At 37.7% G+C, this 24,760-nt stretch overlaps 2 protein-coding genes across 3 annotated transcripts; one reads left to right on the top strand and one right to left on the bottom strand.

The window, feature by feature from the left end:
• Positions 1-4,956: 4,956 nt before the first annotated feature.
• mRpS34 (mitochondrial ribosomal protein S34) lies at positions 4,957-9,112 on the bottom strand. Its single transcript, XM_022063123.2, has 3 exons — positions 8,853-9,112; positions 7,051-7,260; positions 4,957-6,423 (listed from the first exon to the last, which is right to left on the bottom strand). The coding sequence occupies exons 1-3, from the start codon at positions 9,024-9,026 to the stop codon at positions 6,229-6,231; spliced, it is 579 nt and encodes a 192-aa protein (XP_021918815.1). The 5' UTR covers positions 9,027-9,112; the 3' UTR covers positions 4,957-6,228.
• Positions 9,113-10,143: 1,031 nt separating this feature from the next.
• LOC110829424 (ribosomal protein S6 kinase alpha-5) lies at positions 10,144-24,080 on the top strand. Of its 2 annotated transcripts, none has more exons than XM_022063121.2 (12): positions 10,144-10,237; positions 13,561-13,631; positions 15,680-15,889; positions 17,061-17,176; positions 17,893-18,003; positions 18,617-18,694; positions 19,835-19,935; positions 20,816-20,966; positions 21,342-21,485; positions 22,558-22,632; positions 22,920-22,998; positions 23,507-24,080. In XM_022063121.2, the coding sequence occupies exons 2-12, from the start codon at positions 13,571-13,573 to the stop codon at positions 23,647-23,649; spliced, it is 1,269 nt and encodes a 422-aa protein (XP_021918813.1). In that variant the 5' UTR covers positions 10,144-10,237; positions 13,561-13,570; the 3' UTR covers positions 23,650-24,080. The 2 variants fall into 2 exon arrangements, with proteins under 2 accessions (XP_021918813.1, XP_021918814.1); XM_022063122.2 differs by lacking the exon at positions 10,144-10,237 and adding an exon at positions 11,525-11,639.
• Positions 24,081-24,760: the final 680 nt, after the last annotated feature.

The raw sequence follows: 24,760 nt of genomic DNA on the forward strand, positions 1-24,760 counted from the left end.
ATAAATAAACAGGGTAAGGGCATGGACTAGATTCAACTGGCTCAAGACAATCCAAAGATGGGCTACTGTGAAGACAGTAAGAAACCTACAGAATGACTCAATGTTATTCTGCGTTTACCATAATCAAATTTATGCTATTGAAGTCTCAAGAATTCTTACTACAATAAAGTCTACAAATGGGTGTTAGCAAATAACATACTAACGTGAACCTAACCTAAATTATTATATCGCAAAGTTACAGAAAATGCGATAGCAAATATTACATGGAAGACTATAAAAAAACGCCAGCTTTTAGAAAAGTCCCGCAATTATTTGCGACATTGGATAAAAGAAAACAATACGAAAAGAATACTTGTTGATACTCACATGAAATCAGCGTGAATTGTGTGGTGACGTGAAAGTTCATTATAAGCAGATAATGAATCATACTTAAAACTGTCACACAAACTCTTTATAACATTATAGAAGTACTCTATAAACACTATGAAAACTTTCTTCAGACGATTATACGTGGCACCACTTCTAGAATAATATTTGCACTACTGATGGGCACTGCCTTACCATTTATATTACCAAATTATTGTTTTATAGGAACGACAATAAAATGAACTACGGAAAACGGGTGTATTCAATACCTCGATCTAGTAGGAAATCGACGATAAAATCTAATTTTTGTAAAAAATGAGCACATTTGTGAAATATAAATAGGCGATTATCAATTAGTACACCAAGGAACTTTCTTAATTATACGAGGGTCACTCAAAAAGTTCTGCCCCATATTTTTTATCTCGGCCAAATATGGTCGGAAAGAGCCACATTGCTGCTGAGTATGTGGCTGGATATGAGACGGATGGGGGTGACTTCCATTCACGAATTGACTGGGAATGAGACATGAATTCACCACTTAAGCTACAAACGAAACGTTAATCCATTTGTCTTCAAGACAGTTTCCTAAACAGGGAAAGTAATGGCAACTGTCTTCTGGGACATGAAAGGTGTTATTTTGGTCAACATTCCGGGGAAAAGAATAACAATAAATTCCGAGGCGTGAAGTCACTTCCCTGAAAAGACTCGTGATGCGCATGGTGCGAGTTCGATCACGACGAGAAATGCAAGATGCCCTTCTCTTGCACGATAAAGCAGGACCACATACAAGTTTGAGAACAACAGAAACCATCACAATACTGCGTTGGACTGATGCCCCACCAGATTTCCAACTGTTTGGTCCAATGAAGAATGTCATTTGTGGACAAACGTTCTGGCATGGTAAAGAGGTTATCAAGGAGGTGAAAATATGGCTCAAACAAACCTGAGAACTTTTACCAACAAGGAATACGGGCCCTTGCTACCAGGTGGCAGAAAGCTGTAGGAAAAGATGGAAACTATGTAGAAAAATAGTGCTTGAGAATAAAGATGTAGCTATTCCTACACCAAATTTCTGCTCTTTCAGATAACTTATGACAGAGATAAAAAAATTGGGGCAAAACGTTTTGAGTGACCATTGTAGCTTGTCTGCATATTAGTTATTGACATGTTATTAGTCACATTTTATTAAGTTTGCTTTATCAAAATTTAAAATACAGTAAGCACATTGGCTATGAACCATTTGCTCTCATGGCTGTAAATGTATGGCTCAACAATTGTGCAAGGCAGCCTAAATCTGATTTAGTAATTATTATAATATTATCCATGGATGACTACATGGCTGCCCTGGGGCTCAGACACCCACTGAACGATTTTAGAGGATGCCGAGCACCCCCTGGGCCTCCCTTGCCTTCATGTAACCATTTAAACTATTTTCCCATAACTGTTATGTTAATCAAAATAAGAAAGTACTCATTTTGGCATATAAATTGTAGTTTTCTGTAACACTTCCCACCTCTGCTGGTGGAGTTGTATCTGGTCATTTTTATTTTGATGATGGAGATTTTTGGATTAAAATATGGGTAGAAGGATCTATGGAACATAAAATAAATTCTGTTCTATTCAAGAGCGGCAGAGGCGAGCAACAAACCGTAGACACACTCCATCTTTTCCTTGTATTCTGGTGCCACTGTTTATCGCCAGCTGCGTTTTCAGTCCTATGAGATTGTCAGGCTACCGCTGAACACTTGCCAGTTCTTACTCTGTGTAATATTTATTAGATAATGAATGTATAAATATTTATAAATTCTATAAACCATTATTATTTTATAAAGTTACTCATGCGTTCAAATTTATATGCAACTTTCTTTCTTTTGAACTATTTCCATCGTCCTAATTTAAAAGAGAAAACCACATTTCAGAGACTGGCTCTGTCTCTGTCTTCACATGACAGGTACTTAATGTTGTGGTTTTCTATTTTAAAATAGGACAACAGAAATAATCCAAAAATGAACAATTTTAAGTGTAATCTGAGCCCTTTAAAATTAAACTTTCTTTCAACAACAAAGTGTAAATATTTCAGCAGAGTAGACCTACCTCATTCACGGGTTTGTGCATTGTAGTTTTGGTTATTCACGTAAAAATTACTGCAGTAACTATGCACCGAGTGAGGTGTAAGTCCCTCAGTCTTCTTGTTCAGGCGCGCTGAAACGCACAACAGCCCACGTCTCAGCAGCTACGTAAGCATTGTGCAATGAGTGTATACATAACATGGCCCAGTTTCTTACTTACTTATCATCTCACAGGCTGCTAGGTTATAAGTAAAGACACATTTCTGTTTAACAAAATCAGTCATTAAAGTAAAGTAAAGTTTGTCCCGCTACGTGCCATACAGGCGCTTGGGGGGAGTGGAGGTATAGCTCGACACTAGATGGTCAGTGGTCAGCATCACGCCCCGGCCGTGCTTTATCCCTGGGAAAGGACCCTGGTACCCATTGTAGAGGAGGCTGGGTGGGCCCCAGAGCCGGTCTGGACGCAGAGGCTAGAGGAAAAATCCTCTGCCCCCGTCGGGGATCGAACCCCGGTCGTCCAGCCCGTAGCTAGTCACTATACTGACTGAGCTATCCTGGCTCTAAAATCAGTCATTACTGAGATATATGAAGCTGCTTTTGCTTGAGCAAAGTTTCACTATCAGGTTCACATGCGTCTCTGCTAATGTTATCAGTAAAATGAATCCTAATTCTTGATTTTATGTTCTTTATTAAGCTGCACAAATATGGATGACATTATAATTTTTCTTCCATTTCTTGACCGTTACTTCGGTCTTCCGGCGCCTAATATTTTCTTCCATTCTTCTCTATTTTCCTATCCTTGTGGAGGTAGTTTCCACTCTATCATGATTCTTGCAATTCTGTCGTTCCATCCTGGTCTTCCTCTCTTCCTTCTCTCTTTTGGTTGCCATTTCATAGTCTTTTTTGGTAACCTTTCCTCCTCCATCCTTTGCACGTGTCCGTACCAAATCAGTTGTCTTTTCTCTATCTCCTCTATTATATTCCGATCCACCCTCATTTCCAATTCCGAGGCTTATTTTGATTAGGCTTTTTTAGCATTATGGTATTTCTGGCAGGCGAGGAGCTGGGCCACCATGTCAACCCCCAACCTGGAGGACCAGGTAATTTTTTCTAATATTGGGAAAATATTTTGCAACATACAGCATACACGATGGTGGTCTAGTGGTCAGAACACTAGCCTTGTGATCCTGGGGTCCCGGGTTCAATTCCCGGTGGTGCTCAGATTTATAACTTGTGTTGGGCAAGGCTGTAGTCTAGGCATCACAGAGTTTTCTTCCTGGGGCTTCCCCAGTTTCTCCGTGGCAGCCCAACAATTACTCCACTCACTCACACATAGAAGAAGGCAATGGCAAACCACTTCTGATCATCGTGCCAAGAACGTATATATGTATGAGCAGGTCCCTGACAACCTGAAGAGGTTGGAAGGATCTTGTTCATAATACAGTCAAACCTCGGTTCACAAACTTAATTCGTTCCTGAAGGTTGTTCGTAAACCGAAACTATTTTCCCCATAGGAATTAATGTAAAATGGATTAATCCATTCCTGGACCCCAGATGATTGCTTATTTAAAATTTTACAACAGTACTTTGTGCATAAGTTCTTAACACAAAATCAATCGAAACCGTTAAATCTATCACAAAAAAGATAAACACAACACTAAGCAGATCAAATATAGACGAAAACTTAATTTAGTTTTACCGTACCTGTATGGAGGAGAGTTCGACGGCGTAAGTGGAAGGTGGTGAAGAAGTGAAATGTTATTGTTTGGAAGGGGATTCTTTTTCTTTTTTCTGTCTCTTGGCACCACTCGACTCTGCATCAGACTCACTGGGCCTCTGTCTCACTAAAACGTTGTCCAGTGTGATTTGTTTTTGTCTACGTTTTAAAATGTTCCTAAAGTGACACATGGCATTATCATTGAAAATGTTTATTCTGCGGCTTGCTACTGCTTTATCGGGGTGATATCGTTCAACAAAACTTTACACCTCACCCCACTTTCACAAATTTCACGGATCAAAGAAGTAGCAAGATCAGAGACACGAACACCATTTTCATGTTTGGCTATGATTTCTTTCTTAACATCTGACATGATATTGGTATTTTTTCTTTTCACTTTGCTGCTATCATTGTCTTTCTTTGGCCCCATGCTAGATCATTCTTGTACGAATAATGCCGATGCTGATACTCCCAGCTTATCGCTCCACGATGTTGACGGCTTGCGTGTTCGTAACTCGAGACACAGTACGTAATCCGAGACGCTTTGTGTTTGGAAAATTTGTTCGTAAACTGAATTGTTCGTGATCCGGGGCGTTCGTGAACCGAGGTTTGACTGTATATGGACCTGTCGTCAGACAGAACACTACAAAAAAAATACACAGCATGACTGTTAAAAGAATTATGTGAACTGCACAACACACTGGAGAACCTCATGTGGCCTGTGGATTGAGACCCCCTGACTTAAACTCTATCATACTTTAAAAATAACACCATGGAGAAGAGTCATGAAGGATGGAAAGACGATACCTGTCCCACATATATTTATTTTCACTCCACTGACAGTTGCATAATGCATATAACAGGAGTTTTCAAACTTTTGGTGCTTAGAGAACACCTGCAATATTATTTTTTTGTGGTGTATTTTAATTAGAAAAGAGAAAGAAAGAAAGGAAAAGGAAAGCTGTCCTACTGTATGCCACGTAAGAGCTTGGGAGGAGACGAGGCATAGCTCTTACTTATTCTTAACAATGGCACTAGATAGTGGTGAGTGGTCTGTTTCACACCCTGGCGGCACTTTACCCCAAGGAAAAGGACTCCAGTACCCATTGGACAGGAGACTATCTTCTAAACCAGTGGTCCCCAACGCAGCGCCTGCCAAGGCTTTCTTTGGGTGCCCGCGTTGTTACCAAAAGAGGTTATACTGAATAATGAAGGCCGTTCAACCATGAACATTATAAAATCAAAGCACAGACTCGACTTACTGACGCCCATCTTAACAATTGTTTGCGAGCAGCAACATCATCCCACACTCCCAAATTTGAAAAACTGGCCAATGAAATGCAGTGCCAAACATCACATTTGAGTAATAATAATTGTACTTATAAAAGTATGTATTTTTGATTGCGTGGTTTCTTGTATCATTAAACGTCGTGTTGTTTTGCGTATTATTTGGTGTCCATATCTTATTTGTCCAGAGAAAAGAAAATTTGGCTTTGTTAATTGGTTGGTGCCCGCCACGATCTCATAAACTCTCAAATGTGCCCGTAGGCACAAAAAGGTTGGGGAACACTGGACTACAGAATCAATTTCCATATACAATTATATACAGCCAGATACATCATAACAGAGACACTATTATTATACTCCATTGAATTTAAAGCAGAGAACACTGATAATTTAGAAGTCTTATTCACTGAAATAGTTATGCACTTTATGCAGGTAAAAATATCTGACTATAGTTCAGGAAATCATAATTCAAAATGTGATTCACAAATCATTGCTGAATTAACTGACAGAAAACTTGATAAATGGTAACTAAGTTACACAATTTCCTATCATAAAGTTCTAAAATTGTAAAAAAAGTAGATTTTGTTATTGGAATAAATTATTTCAACTAATATTTAATACAAAGAAATGTAATAAATAAACCTCTACCAGACGTAATCCTAGAAGTTAACCAGCGATTTATTGACAAAGAAGACTGATCCAAAAGTGCAACTTTCAATTTTTTGAACACTAAAATCCACAGCAAGTACCAGAAAATACCAACTTTCTTATCCGAACTCACACAGACAGTTAACTCCGCTGGATATTTGCATACAACTCTGGGCTTCGTGGTGTTCCTATTCCTGGTTCAAACATTACATTTGGCTCTTCATCCTCTCTTGCCTTTCTTGACAGACTGTCACGAGTCTCGCCAAAAATCATTTCCATTTCTGGTTCTTTTGTCACATCTCCTCCTTTAGCACGGCGATCAGCAAGAATCATTTCCTGGAGTACAAATAAGCAAAACAATTTATGAAAATATACAGGGCTACTGGAAATCATGTCTTCTGCAATCTAAGTTTCCACAAAATTCATATTTACAAATAACAAATATGTAAGATTTGAGGTTTTCACAGCAGTGAGTATGAAGATTTCTGTCTTCTGGGCTGTTGCGCTGTGTAGTCTGGTCGATGTTAACCAACGTTTCAGAAGTCATACTGCCTCCGTCATCAGGACGATAAATATGACCTCTGAAACGTTGGTTAGCATCGACCAGACTACACAGCGCAACAACCCAGAAGACAGAAATCTTCATCGCCCTGATGACGGAGGCAGTATGACCTCTGAAACGTTGGTTAACATCGACCAGACTACACAGCGCAACAACCCAGAAGACAGAAATCTTCATACTCATCGCCCTGATGACGGAGACAGTATGACCTCTGAAACGTCGGTAAACATCAACCAGACTACAGAGCGCAAGACAGAAACCTTCAAATAACAAATATTTTCAAAATATGGGAAAATACTGTACTTGTTATAAATCCGCATCCACTGGCAGTGTAAAAGCGCACATCAAAAACAAAACACATATCTTAATCGACATAACCAGCATACAACATTTTATCTTACCCTCAACAGAGGTGGAAACGGTATTGTCCGAGGCAGGATTCTCACTTTCTCCAATACAACCTGGGAGTCTGTCTTGCAATATGCCTGTTCCTCATCTTTTGGAAGGAGTCGATAATCCGCCTTATATGATGTACTGCATACTTCAACAATTTTGGGATACTTACGACCTCTAAAAACTTTCTCGGCTAAAATTCGCACTTTACGAGGATCCTGAAAAATATTAAATACACAGCCAAAATAAAATTAAGATAAAGGCCGGCACTGTGAAACAATGCAATGTGTTTGGTACTCATTATACTTCATGAGCATGTGGTTAACATTTATTACACAATTTTACTCAGTGCAGGGATTAGTCACCAGGGAAGAGCAAGAACTCCACCTTATAACGTCGTATCACCCAACATGACGATTGGTCACAAGGGAAGAAACAGATCCACCTTCCTCCCCAAAATATAACTGTCCAAAAGTGACACCAAATCTGATCGCCTAAACTAGGAGTGGGCAATTATTGTTACTTGGGGTTGGAGGTAACAATGGGAAAGAAGGCTGAGCACCTGACACAAAAAGTTCAGAACTTTAATGACTGCTCTCTATTATTCATGCTTACTTTACTTTGATACTTTGATGACCCGTTCTTCAAGTGCCTGAGCACTGCGGGTCCCAACTTTTCGTTGGCTTGATCTATGGACATTCGGTAGGACTCCTTGGACGAGGGATCGGCCCGTCGCAAGGCCTCTACCTGTACTCAGGACGGCACAACACAGAAAAATGCGGACAGACATCCATAGCTTGAGTTGGATTCAAACCCATGGTGCCAGTGACCAAGTGGCAAAAGGCCCACGCCTCAGACTGTGCGGCCACTGTGACGGATTAATTAGCAAAGTAAAGCAAACAAATGTCTTGACTTACAAATTAACAACAACTTAAATTGTAAGAAACATATTGAATACATTATTCCCAATCTAAGCTCTGCATGCTTTACCTCAATAATCACACCACACAAGACAATACTTTAAAATTAGTTTACTTTGTTTACTTTCACTCTGTACTGTCCTATGAGTTAATCTTCTGGGGGAAATTCAACAGACAGTAATAAAATATTTTACATCCAAAAGAAAATAATTAGAATAATCACAAGTGCTAAAAGCACTGCCTCTTGTAGAAAATTATTTTGGAAAATTACATGTGCAAGTGAAGTCTTACCCTGCGTACTATCACTTGTGGAACAGAACTTTGGCAAATTTAAAAGAAATATAGATATAAACAATTTAAACACAAGATGTAAATATGATCTTCACATGCCAAATATCAAAAAGGAGTATACTATATTGGTATAAAGTTATTCAATAATCTTCCACCTACAATTAAATGTTTAAATCATGATTTAAAAGTATTGTAGATCACATTAAATGATTACCTCTTAACTCATTCCTTCTACTCTGTAGATTATTTTACCTCTGTTGAAAATTCTTAAATTTTATGTATATCTGTATGTGAAATAAGTTCTGTACTTGTATTGAAAATTCTTAAGTTTATGAATACCTTTATGTGAAATAAGTTCTGTACTTTCATTATGACATTATCTACATCATCCTTTGGTTTAGCCTAAATAAGGATCTATGAAAACTAAATAAACTCTCCAAACAGCAATGGGCAGATATGATTAGTTACACTTTGAGGTTATGTTCATGCAAGTCTTAGGAATGCGAAAAGAAGGAAATGTACAAACACCAGGGAACACAATCTAGATACTATTTACACGCCAAAACAAGACACTGCTTCTACATACTGAAAAATAATACCTCGTTTGCGAGTGCTTGAACTTTACATATTTTCAAGTAACTTGGTTCAGGATAACGTTCAAAAGTACTTCTAACAACTATTCGCCCTACACCAAAATTCTTCAAGTTTCCAACAATTTCCCACAAGGTTTTCCCTTTAAAAGAAGTCGTTCTTCCAACATATTTTATCGGCATATTTTTCCCCACACAACACACTATAACAGGTTATACCAACATTACGATCACGATACCAACGGATAACATAACATGCTGTGGTAGGGAGAAAATACGGTGTCGCTAACGGTGAACGAAAATGGAACTGTGCATGATGTCAACTTTGATCATAACCATAGATTTTAATTCACATATACAAATACTGTAGGAATATTTGCTGAAGTTTCTTAAATTCCATTTAAGCAACTTATTTTTCATCTAAAAAGGCCAGTTTCGTTAGCAATTTTGATAAACTTAAACACGTAATGCAAAGTATTCCTTAAAATTGTAGGATTTCAGAGTCTGACGGCGGCAAGTACGAAGACGGCTGTCTTCTGGGTTTCGGAGGTCCTTGCTATCTCCATCATCATGGTGATAATGATGGAGGCAGGAGGGAACTCTGAAACGTTAGTAAACTTCTATCAGACTACACGGCGCTACAACCTCCTTGATTTAAACTAATAATATGAGAGGAAGCAAACAAATTATAAAGTTAGTCATTATAGTTTTCTACAACTTCCTATTGTCTTCTTCTTGTACATCTAAATATTCTCCTCTACACCTGTTTTCAGCCACCCTCAATCCAAGAATGGGAAGTGGAAAATACCCAAGTAGACATCATCTACTTAGTTCCAGAATGCCTTTGGTTTTAACTGAGCCATTTATAATGTTGTAATATGTCATTACCATTGATCCTAACAAATTCCTGAACTCTGCTTTATATTGATCAGAAGCATCTACCTAACTGTGAAATGGCATATCTGCCCATGTCTTACTTTTTGTAATGTTAAGATAGGTAAAGTTGTCCCTGTGCTTCATTACGCACCACACCATAATGATATATTCTGTACCATGTCAAAATAACATATGGGGATATGGAAGGAGTGGTCGGTAAAGTTTTTTAACCCTCCATTAGGAGGGGTTAGTTTAGTTTCTTACACAAGGTTGGTTGTGTTTTACAAACTTGACCAATCCACTCGAGGCGCTCCGAAAGGAGCGCTCCGCTCTAGTATAATTTAAATACAGAGGATTTGTTTACTGACCTGCTTACGCAACAATACAAATCTGTTGCTTGAAAACGTACGTGTTTGTTGTATCTTGAGACAACAATAGTAACAACACGCTGTGCATAAGTACAACGCAACAAAATGGGAGTCTCGATTTCTACAAGACCGAATTGTGGTGGCGCATAGGTAATGTACTTTATTTGCATGTTCTTTCTTAGCTTCTAACTTAAGAACGAAAATGTAGGTTGTGTTTTGAGTTACTACTTACTAATTGTGGTTATGAAATCGTAGTTTATGGTTATTATGTTTGTTTTATTGACGTAAATACGTCTATACGGAAGGGTCATTCGGTAAAAAAGTTACAGTGGAACCACGGTTCCGGAGAATTTGGCGTAAATACGTCTATACAAGAAGTTTATATATTGGCTTTATTCTAAATATTTTCTTTATACACGCTTTACAATTGAGATAAGTTTGATTAAAACATTGCTTAATCAACTTGAATTAGTTACACTTAAGATGGGTTATATGTTATAAAATTTGTACACTTTAGAGTATCAACATTTCGTGCAAACACCATATCTATACAAGATCTTGATCTAGTAGTACTACATTGAGGATTTGACATCAACATTAAGCCAAACGTTTCCTCCATAAATGTGACAAAGCTTTGATTTTCCTCCTTCTTAAAATAATATTAAAATCTCCTGTCAATATTATCGGCATTGTATTAGGATCTTCAGTGGCCATAACTGAAAACATTTGTATAATTTCTCAAATGACTCAAAATAAATCTCTTACAATCATCAATAGGTGTGTGGTTACAATTAAAACTTTTTCACCATTGACATTACACTCTGGAGTTCATTATTTAATACTTCTATGTTTTAACATTTTCTGTACTGTCTCATATATTCTGCGTTATGGAGTCTTTTAGCTTCAATGTCATCCATCTTGTACATAGTATGACACAACAATAGATTTCTTAATAATTCTTATATAAGATAAGTACCTGTGATATTGTAAAACGTTTTTACCAGCACAAAATTATATACTCTAAGAAGCACTTCTTCTAAAAGCGATTCACAGCTCAGCTCTTTCCCCAATAACGAAAGTGGATTGTTGACGGCAGTAATTAAGCACAACATTGCCGAATAAACAGATGACGTAACAATTATTTTCTTAGGGAACAACAATGCACGCAAGCTGACCATTGTCGGTCCATATTTACACATTTTTGGTATGGATCTTACACATCTTCGTTACGCTTTTGACGTAAATACGTCTATATTGAAGGGTCATTCCGCTAAAAAGTGTTACGAAAAAGTGACAGGAAAATGTGTAACGTGGTTACCTAGAAAATATCAACAATTTGTAAATATGGACTGACAACAATGGTCAGCTTGTATGCATTGTTGTGTTATCTAGGAAACGTCATCTGTTTGCTGGGCATTTTTTTTGTTATATTATTGCCGTCAACAATCCGCTTTCGTTATTGGGGAAAGAGCTGAGCTGTGAATCGCTTTTAGAAGAAGTGCTTCTTAGAGTAGATAATTTTGTGCTGGTAAAAAGTTTTACAATATCACAGGTACTTATATTATATAAGAATTATTACATTACATATCATTACATTCAGCTACCACAGACCCATCTTAAGCGTAACTAATTAAAGTTAAATAAGCAATGTCTTAATCAAACTATTTACTTAATTGTAAAGCATGTATAAAGGGAATATTTAGCATAAAGCTAATATATAAACTTCCTTTCATTGTATTTATTGCTTAAATATAATTTAAATACATAGACGTATTTACGTCAGATTCTCCGGAACCGTGGTTCCACTGACAATTTTTTTAACATAAAAGATACTAGGGTGTTGCAGTTTATTATAATTTATAGTTTTGACGTAAATACGTCTATAAGGAAGGGTCATTCGGCAAAAAGTGTAACGAGAAAGGGAAACGAAAAAGTGTAACAAGTGTACCTAGGGAACGTCGTGTTTACTCGGAATTATTGTTACCTAGGAAACGTCATCTGTTTACTCAGCATTGTTGTTACCCAGGAAACGTCATCTGTTTACTCAGCATTGTTGTTACCTAGGAAACGTCATCTGTTTACTCGGCATTGTTGTTACCCAGGAAACGTCATCTGTTTACTCAGCATTGTTGTTACCCAGGAAACGTCATCTGTTTACTCAGCATTGTTGTTACCTAGGAAACGTCATCTGTTTACTCGGCATTGTTGTTACCCAGGAAACGTCATCTGTTTACTCAGCATTGTTGTTACCCAGGAAACGTCATCTGTTTACTCAGCATTGTTGTTACCTAGGAAACGTCATCTGTTTACTCGGCATTGTTGTTACCCAGGAAACGTCATCTGTTTACTCAGCATTGTTGTTACCTAGGATACGTTACATTACATTACATTTTATTACATTACATTAAAATACATTACTTTACATTACATTCATCTAGCACAGACCCATCTTAAGCGTAACTAATTAAAGTTAAGCATTCAAGCATTTTTGTTACCTAGGAAACGTCATCTGTTTACTCGGCATTGTTGTTACCTATAAAACATTTCATTACATTACATTAAAATACATTACCTTACATTACATTAAAATACCACAGACCCATTTTAAGCGTAACTAATTCAAGTTGAATAAGCAATGTCTTAATCAAACTTATCTCAATTGTAAAGCAGGTATAAAGGAAATATTTAGAATGAAGCCAATATATAAACTTCCTTTCCGTAAAGACGTATTTACGTCAAATTCTCCGGAACCGTGGTTCCACTGACAACATTTTAGTAATTTATAGTTTATTTAACGATGCTTTTTCAGTAGTTCAGACTGTATAGCGTCAAATGAGAGGTTGATAATGAATAAAGAATTGGAAAGGATGTGAAAGGAAGCGGTAGTGGCCTAATTTTGGCCACTCTCCCGGCATGTGCCTAGAGATACTGAGGAAAAAACACGGAAATTCCAGTCATGATAGCCGGCCTCCGGGCCGAGATTTGAACCCGGTAACTCCTGAATACAAAGTAGGAGTGCTAATCACTCTACCACGACGTTCGTTGACAAAATTATTTTCAACGGGGTTGAGAAAATAAATTTTTACAAAATACTTTAATGAACGCTCCATTCAGTGGGCGAATTGCGTGATTTAAGCAGTCGGTATAGTGACTGGCTACGGACTGGGCGACCGGGGTTCGATCCCCGACGGGGGCAGAGGATTTTTCCTCTAGCATCTGCGTCCAGACCGGCTCTGGGGTCCACCCAGCCTCCTATCCGATGGGTACCGGGGTCATTTCCGGGGGGTTAAGCACGGCCGAGGCGTGATGCTGACCACTTACCCTCATCTAGTGCCGAGGTCAAGGAAGAGAGGAGCTATACCTCCACTCACCCCAAGCGCCTACATGGCGTATAGTGGGACAGCTTTACTTTACTTTTTTACATGTAAAATAAGGATACTTTAGGTCATATCTGTAATTATAATTTGTTACAGAGCTAAAACAATGACCCAACCCCATGCCACCTTGAAGACCTTCAAGGTACTCAGCCATCTAGGAAAAGGCGGTACGTACAACTTTCTGTTAATATTTCGCTAATTAGGTGTGTATTTATGTTTGTAAAACATGGACCTGATTTCTGAGCCTTATGGATCAATTGGCAGAGCAGAGTAGAAGCAGAAGTAGTAAGAGAAGTGCAGCCCAACCTCAGTTTGGGAACAAACTTTGGTTATATCTAATCATAACCTTCTTAAACTCAGAGACAAATCAAAATGATACATCAGAATTATCAGAGATCTTTGCTTGTTTCCGTAATCAGTTGTAGAAGACGACAGGGAACAGAGAGAAATTTTCTATATCTCCAAGGCAATCAAAATATTCTCCCAACAGTATTTTTCTTTCTCTGACGGATGATATTGTTTTTAAATGTCTTCTGAGAAAACTGGACTGGCATCCATTATGTCTGTTTCATGATGGAGAAGAATATAAAGATATATAAATTCTTAAACTAAACAAAAACCACACTTACAATGTTAACCAACCTCAAGGAGGTATTTAAGAACATACTCACTAATGGAATTCTTAAACGGGTGGACAATAAGGAGGTCAGAATTTTCTTCCTAGCACACTTTCATGTTAACTACAATTGAATCAGGGGTTAAATATATTGTTGCAGGGTGGGGAGGAGGGGAAAAAAATCACAGCAAAGTTCTGTAGCCTGCTTCTTGTTTCCGATGTCAATAACAATTTATGTCTGCATTGTGACAGCACTACTAAAGTATCCCACTACTGCCATTTATAAATATAAGTGACCGATCTTATTAAAGACAAAGTATTTTGTTTATTTTAATGTAATAAGCTCAGAATCAGGTGTTAATGAAAGTGGTGTAGACCAGTGGTATTCAACTTTTTTTATTCTCGTACCCCCAGATATAATTTCTCTTCAACTTTGTACCCCCAAAGTTGTTGGTGTATGCTTCAAATTATACATAGTATATAATCTACATCTAAAATAAATTAAATAAATTACATTACTGATTATTCAGTGTTTATCATAAAATAATGTATATTTTTTAAATTTCACGTACCCTGTAAGATGGTTTCGCGTACCCCCGGGGGTACGCGTACCCCAGGTTGAATGCCACTAGTGTAGACCATACTCTACTGAACAACATATTTTATTGTTTAATATTATTTAAACAGTGCCCATCGAAGACCTGCAAAGAACATATTTGTGCACAAATATAAAAATGATAGGATTTGAACTAGTTCCTAAATTATCAAATTGTACGGAGTTCACGTGACCGGGTCAAAGAATATTGAACACATTATTACAATAAAATTTATAACTATGAAAATATCAAGCTCGCAAATTTAAGTGAGATTTCATTTCTGTGAGCCTGTAGTGTTGTTCATAGTAAAAAGTAAAGTTTGTCCCGCTACGTGCCATGTAGGCGCTTGGGGTGAGTGGAGGTATAGCTCCTCTCTTCCTTGACCTCGGGACTAGATAATGGTGAGTGGTCAGCATCACGCCCCGGCCGGCTTTACCCCCGGGAAAGGACCCCGGTACCCATTGTAGAGGAGGCTGGGTGGGCCCCAGAGCCGGTCTGGACGCAGAGGCTAGAGGAAAAATCCTCTGCCCCCGTCGGGGATCGAACCCCGGTCGTCCAGCCCGTAGCTAGTCATTATACTGACTGAGCTATCCCGGCTCGAAATTAAATTCTATCATCATTTAAAATTACAACTGTGATGGGAACTATTTTAGTGAAGATTTCTGTCTTCTGGGTTGTTGCACTGTGAATATTCATCGCCCTGATGACGGAGGCAGTATGACCTCTGAAACGTTGGTAAACATCGACCAGACTACACAGCGCAACAGCCCAGAAGACAGAAATATTCAAACTTCGCTGTGAAAACCTTAAATCTTACAACTATTTTAGTGTTTCTTCAATAGTGTAAGGAATGTGTATTATTAACTCTTTTTAGCCGTGAAAGTTTGATATTGCACAAAACTTTCATAAAGAACTCTCTTCTTTATGAAGGTAGAGTTTGCAGATATGAGGGCCCTCTGTTGAGCAAATATCAAAGATGACACATAATTGAGTGATTTTACAGGATATGGGAACGTGTACCTCGTTCGTAAGAAAGGCGGTCTTGATGATGGCTCACTGTACGCTATGAAAATAATGGAGAAGCCTGATGATGCATTATCACTTCAGGATAGTATAACAGAGCGTAAAGTGCATGAAAAAGTAAGCAACATCCCATTCTTGGTCGGTCTCCACTACGCCTGTCAGACAGAAATGAGGCTGTACCTGATAATTGGTGAGTACATAAAAAAATTATAAAGACGTGTATTTATTATCACTGTAAAAACAGATTTTAAGAACTGAGCTGTCTCATTAGGGATCTGACCATGTTCACATATAAATAATTTTAATCTTAAGTACCCAATGCAATACAATTTAATATTAATATATAGATATATATTTATTATACAAGTCTATACACAAACTTTTAAATTGTTGATGTTTAAATTTTAAAATTTAAAATCACCATTAATATTCTGCGCCATTCATTGTTATTTCGATGTTACAATATTACGCTATATATTACAACATGTTTCAATGTCATAGCATCATCTTCAGGTTTTTATCATTTAAAACTATTCTATATTTATTAATGCACGCTTAAATTTTAACATCTACAATTTAAAAGTTTGTGTATAGACTTGTATAATAAATATATATCTGAATTTTGAACACAAACATGACGCATCTAAACTATAAAATTAATATATAGTTTTACAATTTAATGCTCAATTTGAGTAAATGTAATAAATATTATAATTGTAATTTTATTCAGAAAACATTACCCAGTATACACAACACACAACAGATTAGTAGCATGTAGAAGTGTATGAAGACGGGCAAATAAGCATGCGACTTGTATCACGTATAAGATAAAGTATCAGTATGTGTTTTGTGTAAAGACAGTAACTATAAAGAAACAAATTCTAACTACAACGATGCTCTAACATGAAACAGCACCATAACTGCATGTGAAGGGCCCTCTTTGGGCTGCGGGTATCGTCTCGTAGAGAGGCGTACATCACCACTTTGTGAGAGATCCCAGATTCATTCTTAACTTGGAGAGAAACCCATTGTCTCTTTCTAAACTGTCTTGTCAGCTTTCGATTTCTGCCGAGTGTCACTTTGCAATATCGCTAGTACTGAATTCAATATGCAACTCAGTATAATTCAGTGAACTCTATAATAACCACCATTAAATGTAACAGCAGAAATCATATAACACTGCGATCACAAAAAGCAAACCAAATAAGTAAAGACAGCTCAGAACTTGCAGCATAACAAAGCTGTCCTAGTGACACATGGCCACAAGGTGAAGGGGGGATAAAATCCTTCCATTGCTTGGAAGCTATTATAGTAGCAGTAAGCGTCCTTACAGTAAAAAGGTCGTGTCGTTATTGTTCCAGACTATTATGAAGGTGGTACTATGACAAATCTCTTAAGACAGAAAGGTCCATTTACAGAAGATCAAGCCAGAATTTATATAGCAGAAGTTGTCCTCGCAATAGAGCACCTTCACAAGGTAGGTACACTGTTGCACTATGGTCCTTTCTTTGCCAATAAACTACACAAGATCGTATAAAACCTAAAAGCACTTAACTTATTAATTACACAACTGCACAATTTTTTACTTCATTCAATACTTTTTTATTCACTACACGGTGGTCTAGCGGTTAAAACGCTGGCCTTGTAATCCTGGGGTCTTGGGTTCGATTCCCGGCTGTGCCCGAATTTATAACTTGTGTTGGGCAAGGCCGTGGTCTAGGCAACACGGAGTTTTCCTCCGTGGCATCCCAACAATTACTCCATTCACACACAGAAGAAGGCAATGGCAAACCACTTCTGGATCATCTGCCAAGAACGTATATGAACAGGTCCCAGTCCGAGAAAAGGATGGAAGGATCCTGTTCATATGGACCTGTCGTCAGACAGAACACTAAATAAATAAATAAACATAAAAAAACAATTTTTAATTTCTGTAAAAAATATCTGAAGTGATACCAAAAGCTTACTGCATCAACCTCAGAATTTCTGCTTATTTATTCTAAATAATGCTTTCAGGTTTAATTAGCACGGAATCTGATTGTTAAATTTCCCCCACAGTAACATGGCGGGATCTATCTTGCTTATTAATAATAATTTTATGTTTATGCGCAAAGTGTGTAAGCAACAAGGTAGAAAGATAGTAACTAATAAACAAACTCACCTGCTGAGAAGTTATGCATTTGTTTCTTTCAGATGAGAGTAATCCACAGAGATTTGAAACCAGACAACATTCTATTGGATGCTCGTGGTCACGTCGCAGTCGCAGACTACGGCATTAGTAAAACATTCCGCAGTCCTAAAAAGGTAAATTAAATATCCACCTTATCTCTTGGTCGGTTTACTTACAGGAACATACACGGTGAAAATCTAGGAGCTATGTGGACCACTGTATCAAACAGTATTATTTATTTGACAGTCGTCAAAGTACAAGAACCAAAAAGAGGGGAGAGGTTTCATGTGTTAGACCACACATGCTGAAGAGTATTTAGGAAAAACATATAACTAACAGATGTCTGAAGTTCTTTGAATCTGAGGGGTGAACTCAAAAGTACAGAAATGTATTATCTATAGCACCGCCACACGTAATTTTCTCCTTCGGAGTTTCTTAAATAGTTATTATATAGTTCGAAAACCAATGTACCAGTCCAGAACCCCTGTAACTGGTGGAATTAAAAAATTTGAACTGGCCAGCAAATCACGTGTGAAAGATCCTACGCTAGTAAGTCATGTGTGGAGGTTCCCACGCTAACAAGGGATCTGGATATTGTTAAGAAAAAACCTTGGAAAATGCCAAACTGGAAAATCAAGGATGTGGTCTTCAGCATTAGACGTGCTCAAAGTTTTGTTTCTATTAGTAGAGAGTTGCTTTGTGTCTGATTCTTGTCACAGATATTTAAAATGTTGTTTCGATCAACAGGCCAAACGTACATATTCATTCTGCGGGACTAGAGAATATATGGCTCCAGAAGTCATCAGATCCAAAGGTTACGGCTTAGTAAGTATCTTATATACCTTGAAAATGTGAAAATAATGATTTCACTGCTTCATGTAACTGAACTAACAGTATAATTAATTTACTAATCTGAGTGTTTGGAGCTGCAAATAGAAACTCCTTTAACAATGACAAATGCATGAATTTGTCAGTATACGTTTTAGGTGGCAGAACTGAATTTGGTGCCATTTGGTACGATGACTGATACATATTTGCCAGAAAAATAGAATTTAAAATACAAGTACTGAAATTTTCAATAATTGTTCTTTAGTATCATTCCCTTCATCTGCCCCAAACAAGAAAGAGCTTTAAGTGTCTATTTTCGTTGTATTATTTCCCTTCCCCACCCCCCAAAAGAAAAGGGGGGAAAAATTTACTTAGATACAGACTGAGCTTTAAAGAATAAATGTAGTATATTAAGAGATTTTGAATTAAAATAAAGACCAAAAGTACTTCTGAACTCTCAGTAGTTCAAAAGGCATTAAAGAATGTACGAAATCTCAGGCACTTTAACAAAGTAACCTTGAAAATTTGCTCCTATTACCTTTATCATTACCTCTCTCTCTGTCTACAGGCAACATTTCGGGAAGGACTTAACAGATTTTAATGACACGTGTTGATTAATGTGAAATGAAATAAACAAAGGCTTCTGTCTGGTAGATGTCCACCAACGTTTCAGAGGTCATACTGCCTGTATCATCTGGACGATGATCACATTAATCGCCCTGATGATGGAGGCAGTATGACCTCTGAAATATTGGTGGGCATCTACCAGACAACACGGCGCAACAACCCAGAAGACAGAAATCTTCATACTCACCGCTGTGAAAACGTCAAGTCTTACATGAAATGAAATAGTTTGCCTGTACAATGAGAACTTAGAACAGTGGATAATAAAGTGATTTTTAAGGTTATGACCAAGTTTTCGCGTGGAAAACTCAGCACAGTCTGTCTGGCCAAGAATCAAACTGATACCTATGTGAATTAGATAAATGAAGAAAGAATATTTTTCATACGTAACTGAAGGCAATAAAGGAACAACATTGGTTTCTGTTTCTGGAGACACTTGTGAAAACGTGTCTCAAACATGACGAAATTAAAATGACTGAATGCAGTTGTTGACCTTAATCTGAATTGTTGCAGGCAGCTGACTGGTGGAGTGTTGGCGTACTAGCGTATGAGATGGTGAAAGGAGTCAAACCATTTAAATATAATAAAGATTGCTCTGATTGCACGCTATTTAGGTAAGTCCTTATCATTTGGAAAGAGATGTGTGTTTCCTGTGAACACCATGTTGCTTTGAATAAATTTCTACACAAATTAGTTAGTGGCTAATACCATGACTGTGAAACTTCAGTAAATTAGGTGGACACATTTAAAACTTATAGAGAATTAACTTTAAGAAAGGGGGAAAAAAATGCAAGCACAACTATGACCACAACCATTAAGAAATGAAGTTGGTGGAGGACGTCGACTGAATTTAAGGGACAGAGTAATAGTTTCTAAAGCTGAATAACATAACATGTTTAATCTAATCCAGTGGTCCCCAACCTTTTTGTGCCTACGGGCACATTTGAGAGTTTATGAGATCGTGGCGGGCACCAACCAATTAACAAAGTCAAATTTTCTCTTCTCTGGATAAATAAGATATAGACACCAAATAATACGCAAAACAACACGACGTTTAGAGATACAAGAAACCACGTGATCAAAAATACGTACTTTTATATGTACAATTATTATTATTCAAGTGGTAAGTTAGTGTGATGTTTGGCACTGCATTTCATCTGCCATTTTTTCAAATTTGGGTTGTGTGGGATGATGTTGCTGCTCGCAAACAATCGTAAAGATGGGCGTCAGTAAGTCGAGTCTGTGCTTTGATTTTATAATGTTCATGGTTGAACGGCCTTCATTATTCAGTATAACCTCTTTTGGTAACAACGCGGGCACCCAAAGAAAGCCTTGGCGGGCGCCGCGTTGGGGACCACTGACCTAGACCATCTTCCTTATCTCTTGTATAACCTACTCTTGATATCTTCTTACAAATTAAACACTAATCAGGTCTCTTATTTTTAACAAGCATGTTTTTAATTGCAAATACAAGAATGGATATTTATTTTACAGTAAAATTCTGAATTGCAAACCGGTAATGCCAAGGAGTGCATCCAAGGACATGAGAGATTTGATAACCAGACTTTTAGAAAAACAACCAAGATACCGTTTATGCACAGGAAAACGTGATGCTAAGGAGATCAAGACCCATCGATTCTTCCGCGTAAGTTCTTTGCCTGCGTCTGTTACATACACACCTGTATAAATGTTTTAGTTCTAAGCTGTCTTTTCCATGCAATGCACAGGGGAAAATCAGGCACAGTTTGCGACTTTTATCTCCAGAATAAATATCATATATATTTGAGGATAAAAATAACAGGTTTAGGAAGACAGTACATAATGTACTGTTAAATTAGAATTTCTGAAGAATGCTCTCAGCACATTCCTTAAATTTCCTAACAACTTCTTTGAAACCCTGATGGCATAATTAAATTAATACTTCATTTCAAAATCTTCGTCTTTAAATTGACATGTTCTCACGTCTACCTTGCACACTTTACTCTGTAATCAGAATTAATGTTTGTTCTTCGTCCTACAGGACATCAACTGGGAAGATGTCAAAAATAAAGTAATACCAATGCCATTCGTGCCAGTTTTTGATCACGGAATTAATAACACCATTCAAGAATATTCAATTTTGGAGCCACCCATCTCTGAGATGGAGAGGGGAAAAACTGTCAAGGTCAGAACAAGTACATTGTCCAATATTTAAATATTTAGTGTTTAAAATCAGGATTTATTTCTGACGCTCCTACTACCTTCGGAAAACATTTTCAAAGCCGAGAGCTATATTGTCTCGAAGGAGTCAAGGCAATTAAGGCTTCGACCGGGATGTTCTTTTGTTAAATCTTATGTGGTACCGCCTGATTCGACTTCTAATGGTTAAGTGAAGTGTTTTCTTCGCGGTACGGTCTGGATTCGTAAATATTATGAAGACGAGCTTCGGCTTCTAAGGGTTAACCAGCTGATTTTCGTAATGGTGAGGTGTAGTGTTTTCTTCGCGGTACGGTCTGGATTCGTAAATATTATGAAGACGATCTTCGTCTTCAAAGGGTTAAGAATGAACGTCCTTCGACCTTAGCCAATGTTTGTGCTCTGGAACTCTGATATGGTGCAGCGAATGAAACCACGACTATCATGGTGAATTGCAGATGATAATAAAATTGTTGGAAATATTTTATGACTGAGGTACAGCCTGCTACTGAAAACAGAGCTTAATATGAGCAGAAAATATTGTGAAGTCTTTTTGAGAAGCTGATAGTACGCTCAGCTAGTTTCAGAACTGGGCGTGTATAACAGTTCTTAACATGCTACTTCTTTTATGGCAAGGAGTTGTTTGCGTATCACCCATGTCCAATATATTTGCAGCCACCCTCCATATCTCCATATATACTTTAATACATTGGTGGCTGACTACATCGAGTTGACTCGGGATCGATATCAGTGATCGACTTTTACTACATCAAGTTGACTTGGGATCGATATTAGTGATCGACTTTTACTACATCGAGTTGACTCGGGATCGATATCAGTGATCGACTTTTACGTTAGCAATTTTTAATATTTAGACCCTAATACGAGAGAAACATGTTTAATTTTTATGGGCCTATGAGTTCTATAATGACAATACCCATTTTACTAAACATGTTTCCACAAAACTTAATTTCTTTTTACCTTATAAACACCGCGGCAAAGAAGATACATTACGTCTGAATTTACTTACTGATATGTGACCTTTGTAACTGGTATTGCAGGGTTATACATTCCCACCACCAGAATTTATTCCTAATGGAAATTCTTCTCGCAGTTCCTCTCAGTGCTCAGACACAGTAAGTAATAATATTTTAGCTGAATTAATTTCTCAGAAGTTTTGTCTTTCAAATATACACGTTGCAAGTCATTATATTAAGAGTTGTTGCTCTTTATTTTAATCTAACATAATAAATTATATTTTTATTGTTCAGCTTTTAAACATACACAAGAAATTAACAAAACTAATTATTTAATAAACAGCTACAGCAAAACCTTCATATTTGACTATTATAAAAATTAGGAATGATGAAAGTACTAAATGAAGAAATCATTGCACGAAACTGACTCCTGTTTTTGTGTCCAGAATGCAGAACCAATGGCGAAGAGAAACATTATTAAACGTCAACCTAAAAGAAACATTCCCAACAGAATTCCTGAACCAGGTAAATATCTTATTTCACAATACATGTACAATTTCAAATTTATCCAGACAATAAAGCTCCATACTGATGTTGCTCTCTTGGGTTTTAATGCTGTGAGGACATGCAAGTACACGCCAACATTTCACAGAAACATAGTGCCTCAATTGTCAACCCTGAAGATAGTGGCAGTATAATCTTCCAAAACATTGGTATCATCCTACAAATCCATATGGCTTTATAACCAAGGAGACCGACATTGACAACCTCAAATCCCGCATAGTAAAATTCTGTTTCCTTTATTTCTGTATAAAAGGAAATTTAATTACATTATATGAACCCTGTGCTTATTTTACGTAAAATCTTTGTAATAGTTTAAATTTACTCGCTTTAAGTATTGTATTATTATGACTTGTCACCTGACTGACTTGTGGATCCATGCAATGTAATTAATACGGATAATTTGTGTGCGCGTGTGTGAATTTGTCATCTGCACAGTTTACAAATACTGATGTGCAAAATTCTTTTACAGCTATCAAGGCTGGTCCTTCCAAGGCAATGCCATGCAAGCAGAAGCGGAAACCTAGCTTCAAACAGGCTGTACCACCTTGCAAGAAGCATAAATATGGCCGCTCACCGCATGACACTGAAGACGTCACAACCAGCGAAACTTAAAAAACAGATACCATTTAAATGGCAAAGGGAAAGCAGTCAACTTACAGCCACACTGCCCTATGGGTGCATCGCATGGGCCATCACAGCCAAGAAAAGCATAGCATGGCCCAGTGCCATTCAGCACGGAACAGCATTGCTCGGCTGTGCCCATCTTGGCCAAGCAGTGCCCTGCAAGACCCTAGTACCACTTAGCACAGAAAAGTAAAGTCCAACTGGGCTTTCCTGGCAATACTGGATTCTGCTGAGTGATCCTGGGCCGTCCTGGATGGTATTTGGCCTTGCTGAGCCAACCTTGGCCCAATAACACCCTGCAAGGCTCAGCAAAGCCCATCAGGGCCCAACACAGCCCATTTCAGCAACGCTCATATCAGTTTTATTATTTTGTAAGCACCTGTACAAAAAATCAACAATAAAATATCAACTCAATTATATCAGATGATGGGTGTCGTCTGGATTGATGCGCTGTGTAGTCTGGTAGAAATTGACAGATGTTTCACAGGTCCTTGCTGCTTCCATCAACAGGGTGATTAAGACTGCAAGGACCTCTGAAACGTTGGTAAACTTCTGCCAGACCACACAGCGCAACAACCCAGAAGACGGAAATCTTCATACTCTGATGACGGAGGCAGTATGACCTCTGAAACGTTGGTTAACATCGACCAGACTACACAGCGCAACAACCCATCTTCAGAGTCACTGTCGTGAAAACCTCAAATCCTACATGAATTATATCAATTACCAAAAATCAGTTGTCCTAGTCAGACATTTTCTTTCACGGTGGAAAAGGATGTCTGACTTGCATTCAGGAGGCACCCAGTTTAAATCTTGTTCAGGCACTAAGCCAAGAGTCAATAACTGAACCTCCAGTTAAGCAGCAGTTAAATTCAATGTATAAATTCCCACCCTATTTTTTATCAAAGAGACATTTTAAAACTGTCCACCCACGCAGGCCTAGGTCTTGCAAACAGCATTTCTGAGTAGCATTTCGTATGCAAAGGGATTCTGAATCATCACGTATCAGGTCTCACTTCCAACGACAGACTTACGGCTTATCTGCAGTGGACGAAAATGAGGACACTGATGCATGCATTTGAGAATTTCTGTTATTCGT

Source organism: Zootermopsis nevadensis, unplaced genomic scaffold (assembly GCF_977971745.1).
Source record: "Zootermopsis nevadensis isolate Lab colony 2312 unplaced genomic scaffold, Znev_1.0 Znev_ptg000028l, whole genome shotgun sequence".
Taxonomy (NCBI): domain Eukaryota; kingdom Metazoa; phylum Arthropoda; class Insecta; order Blattodea; family Termopsidae; genus Zootermopsis; species Zootermopsis nevadensis.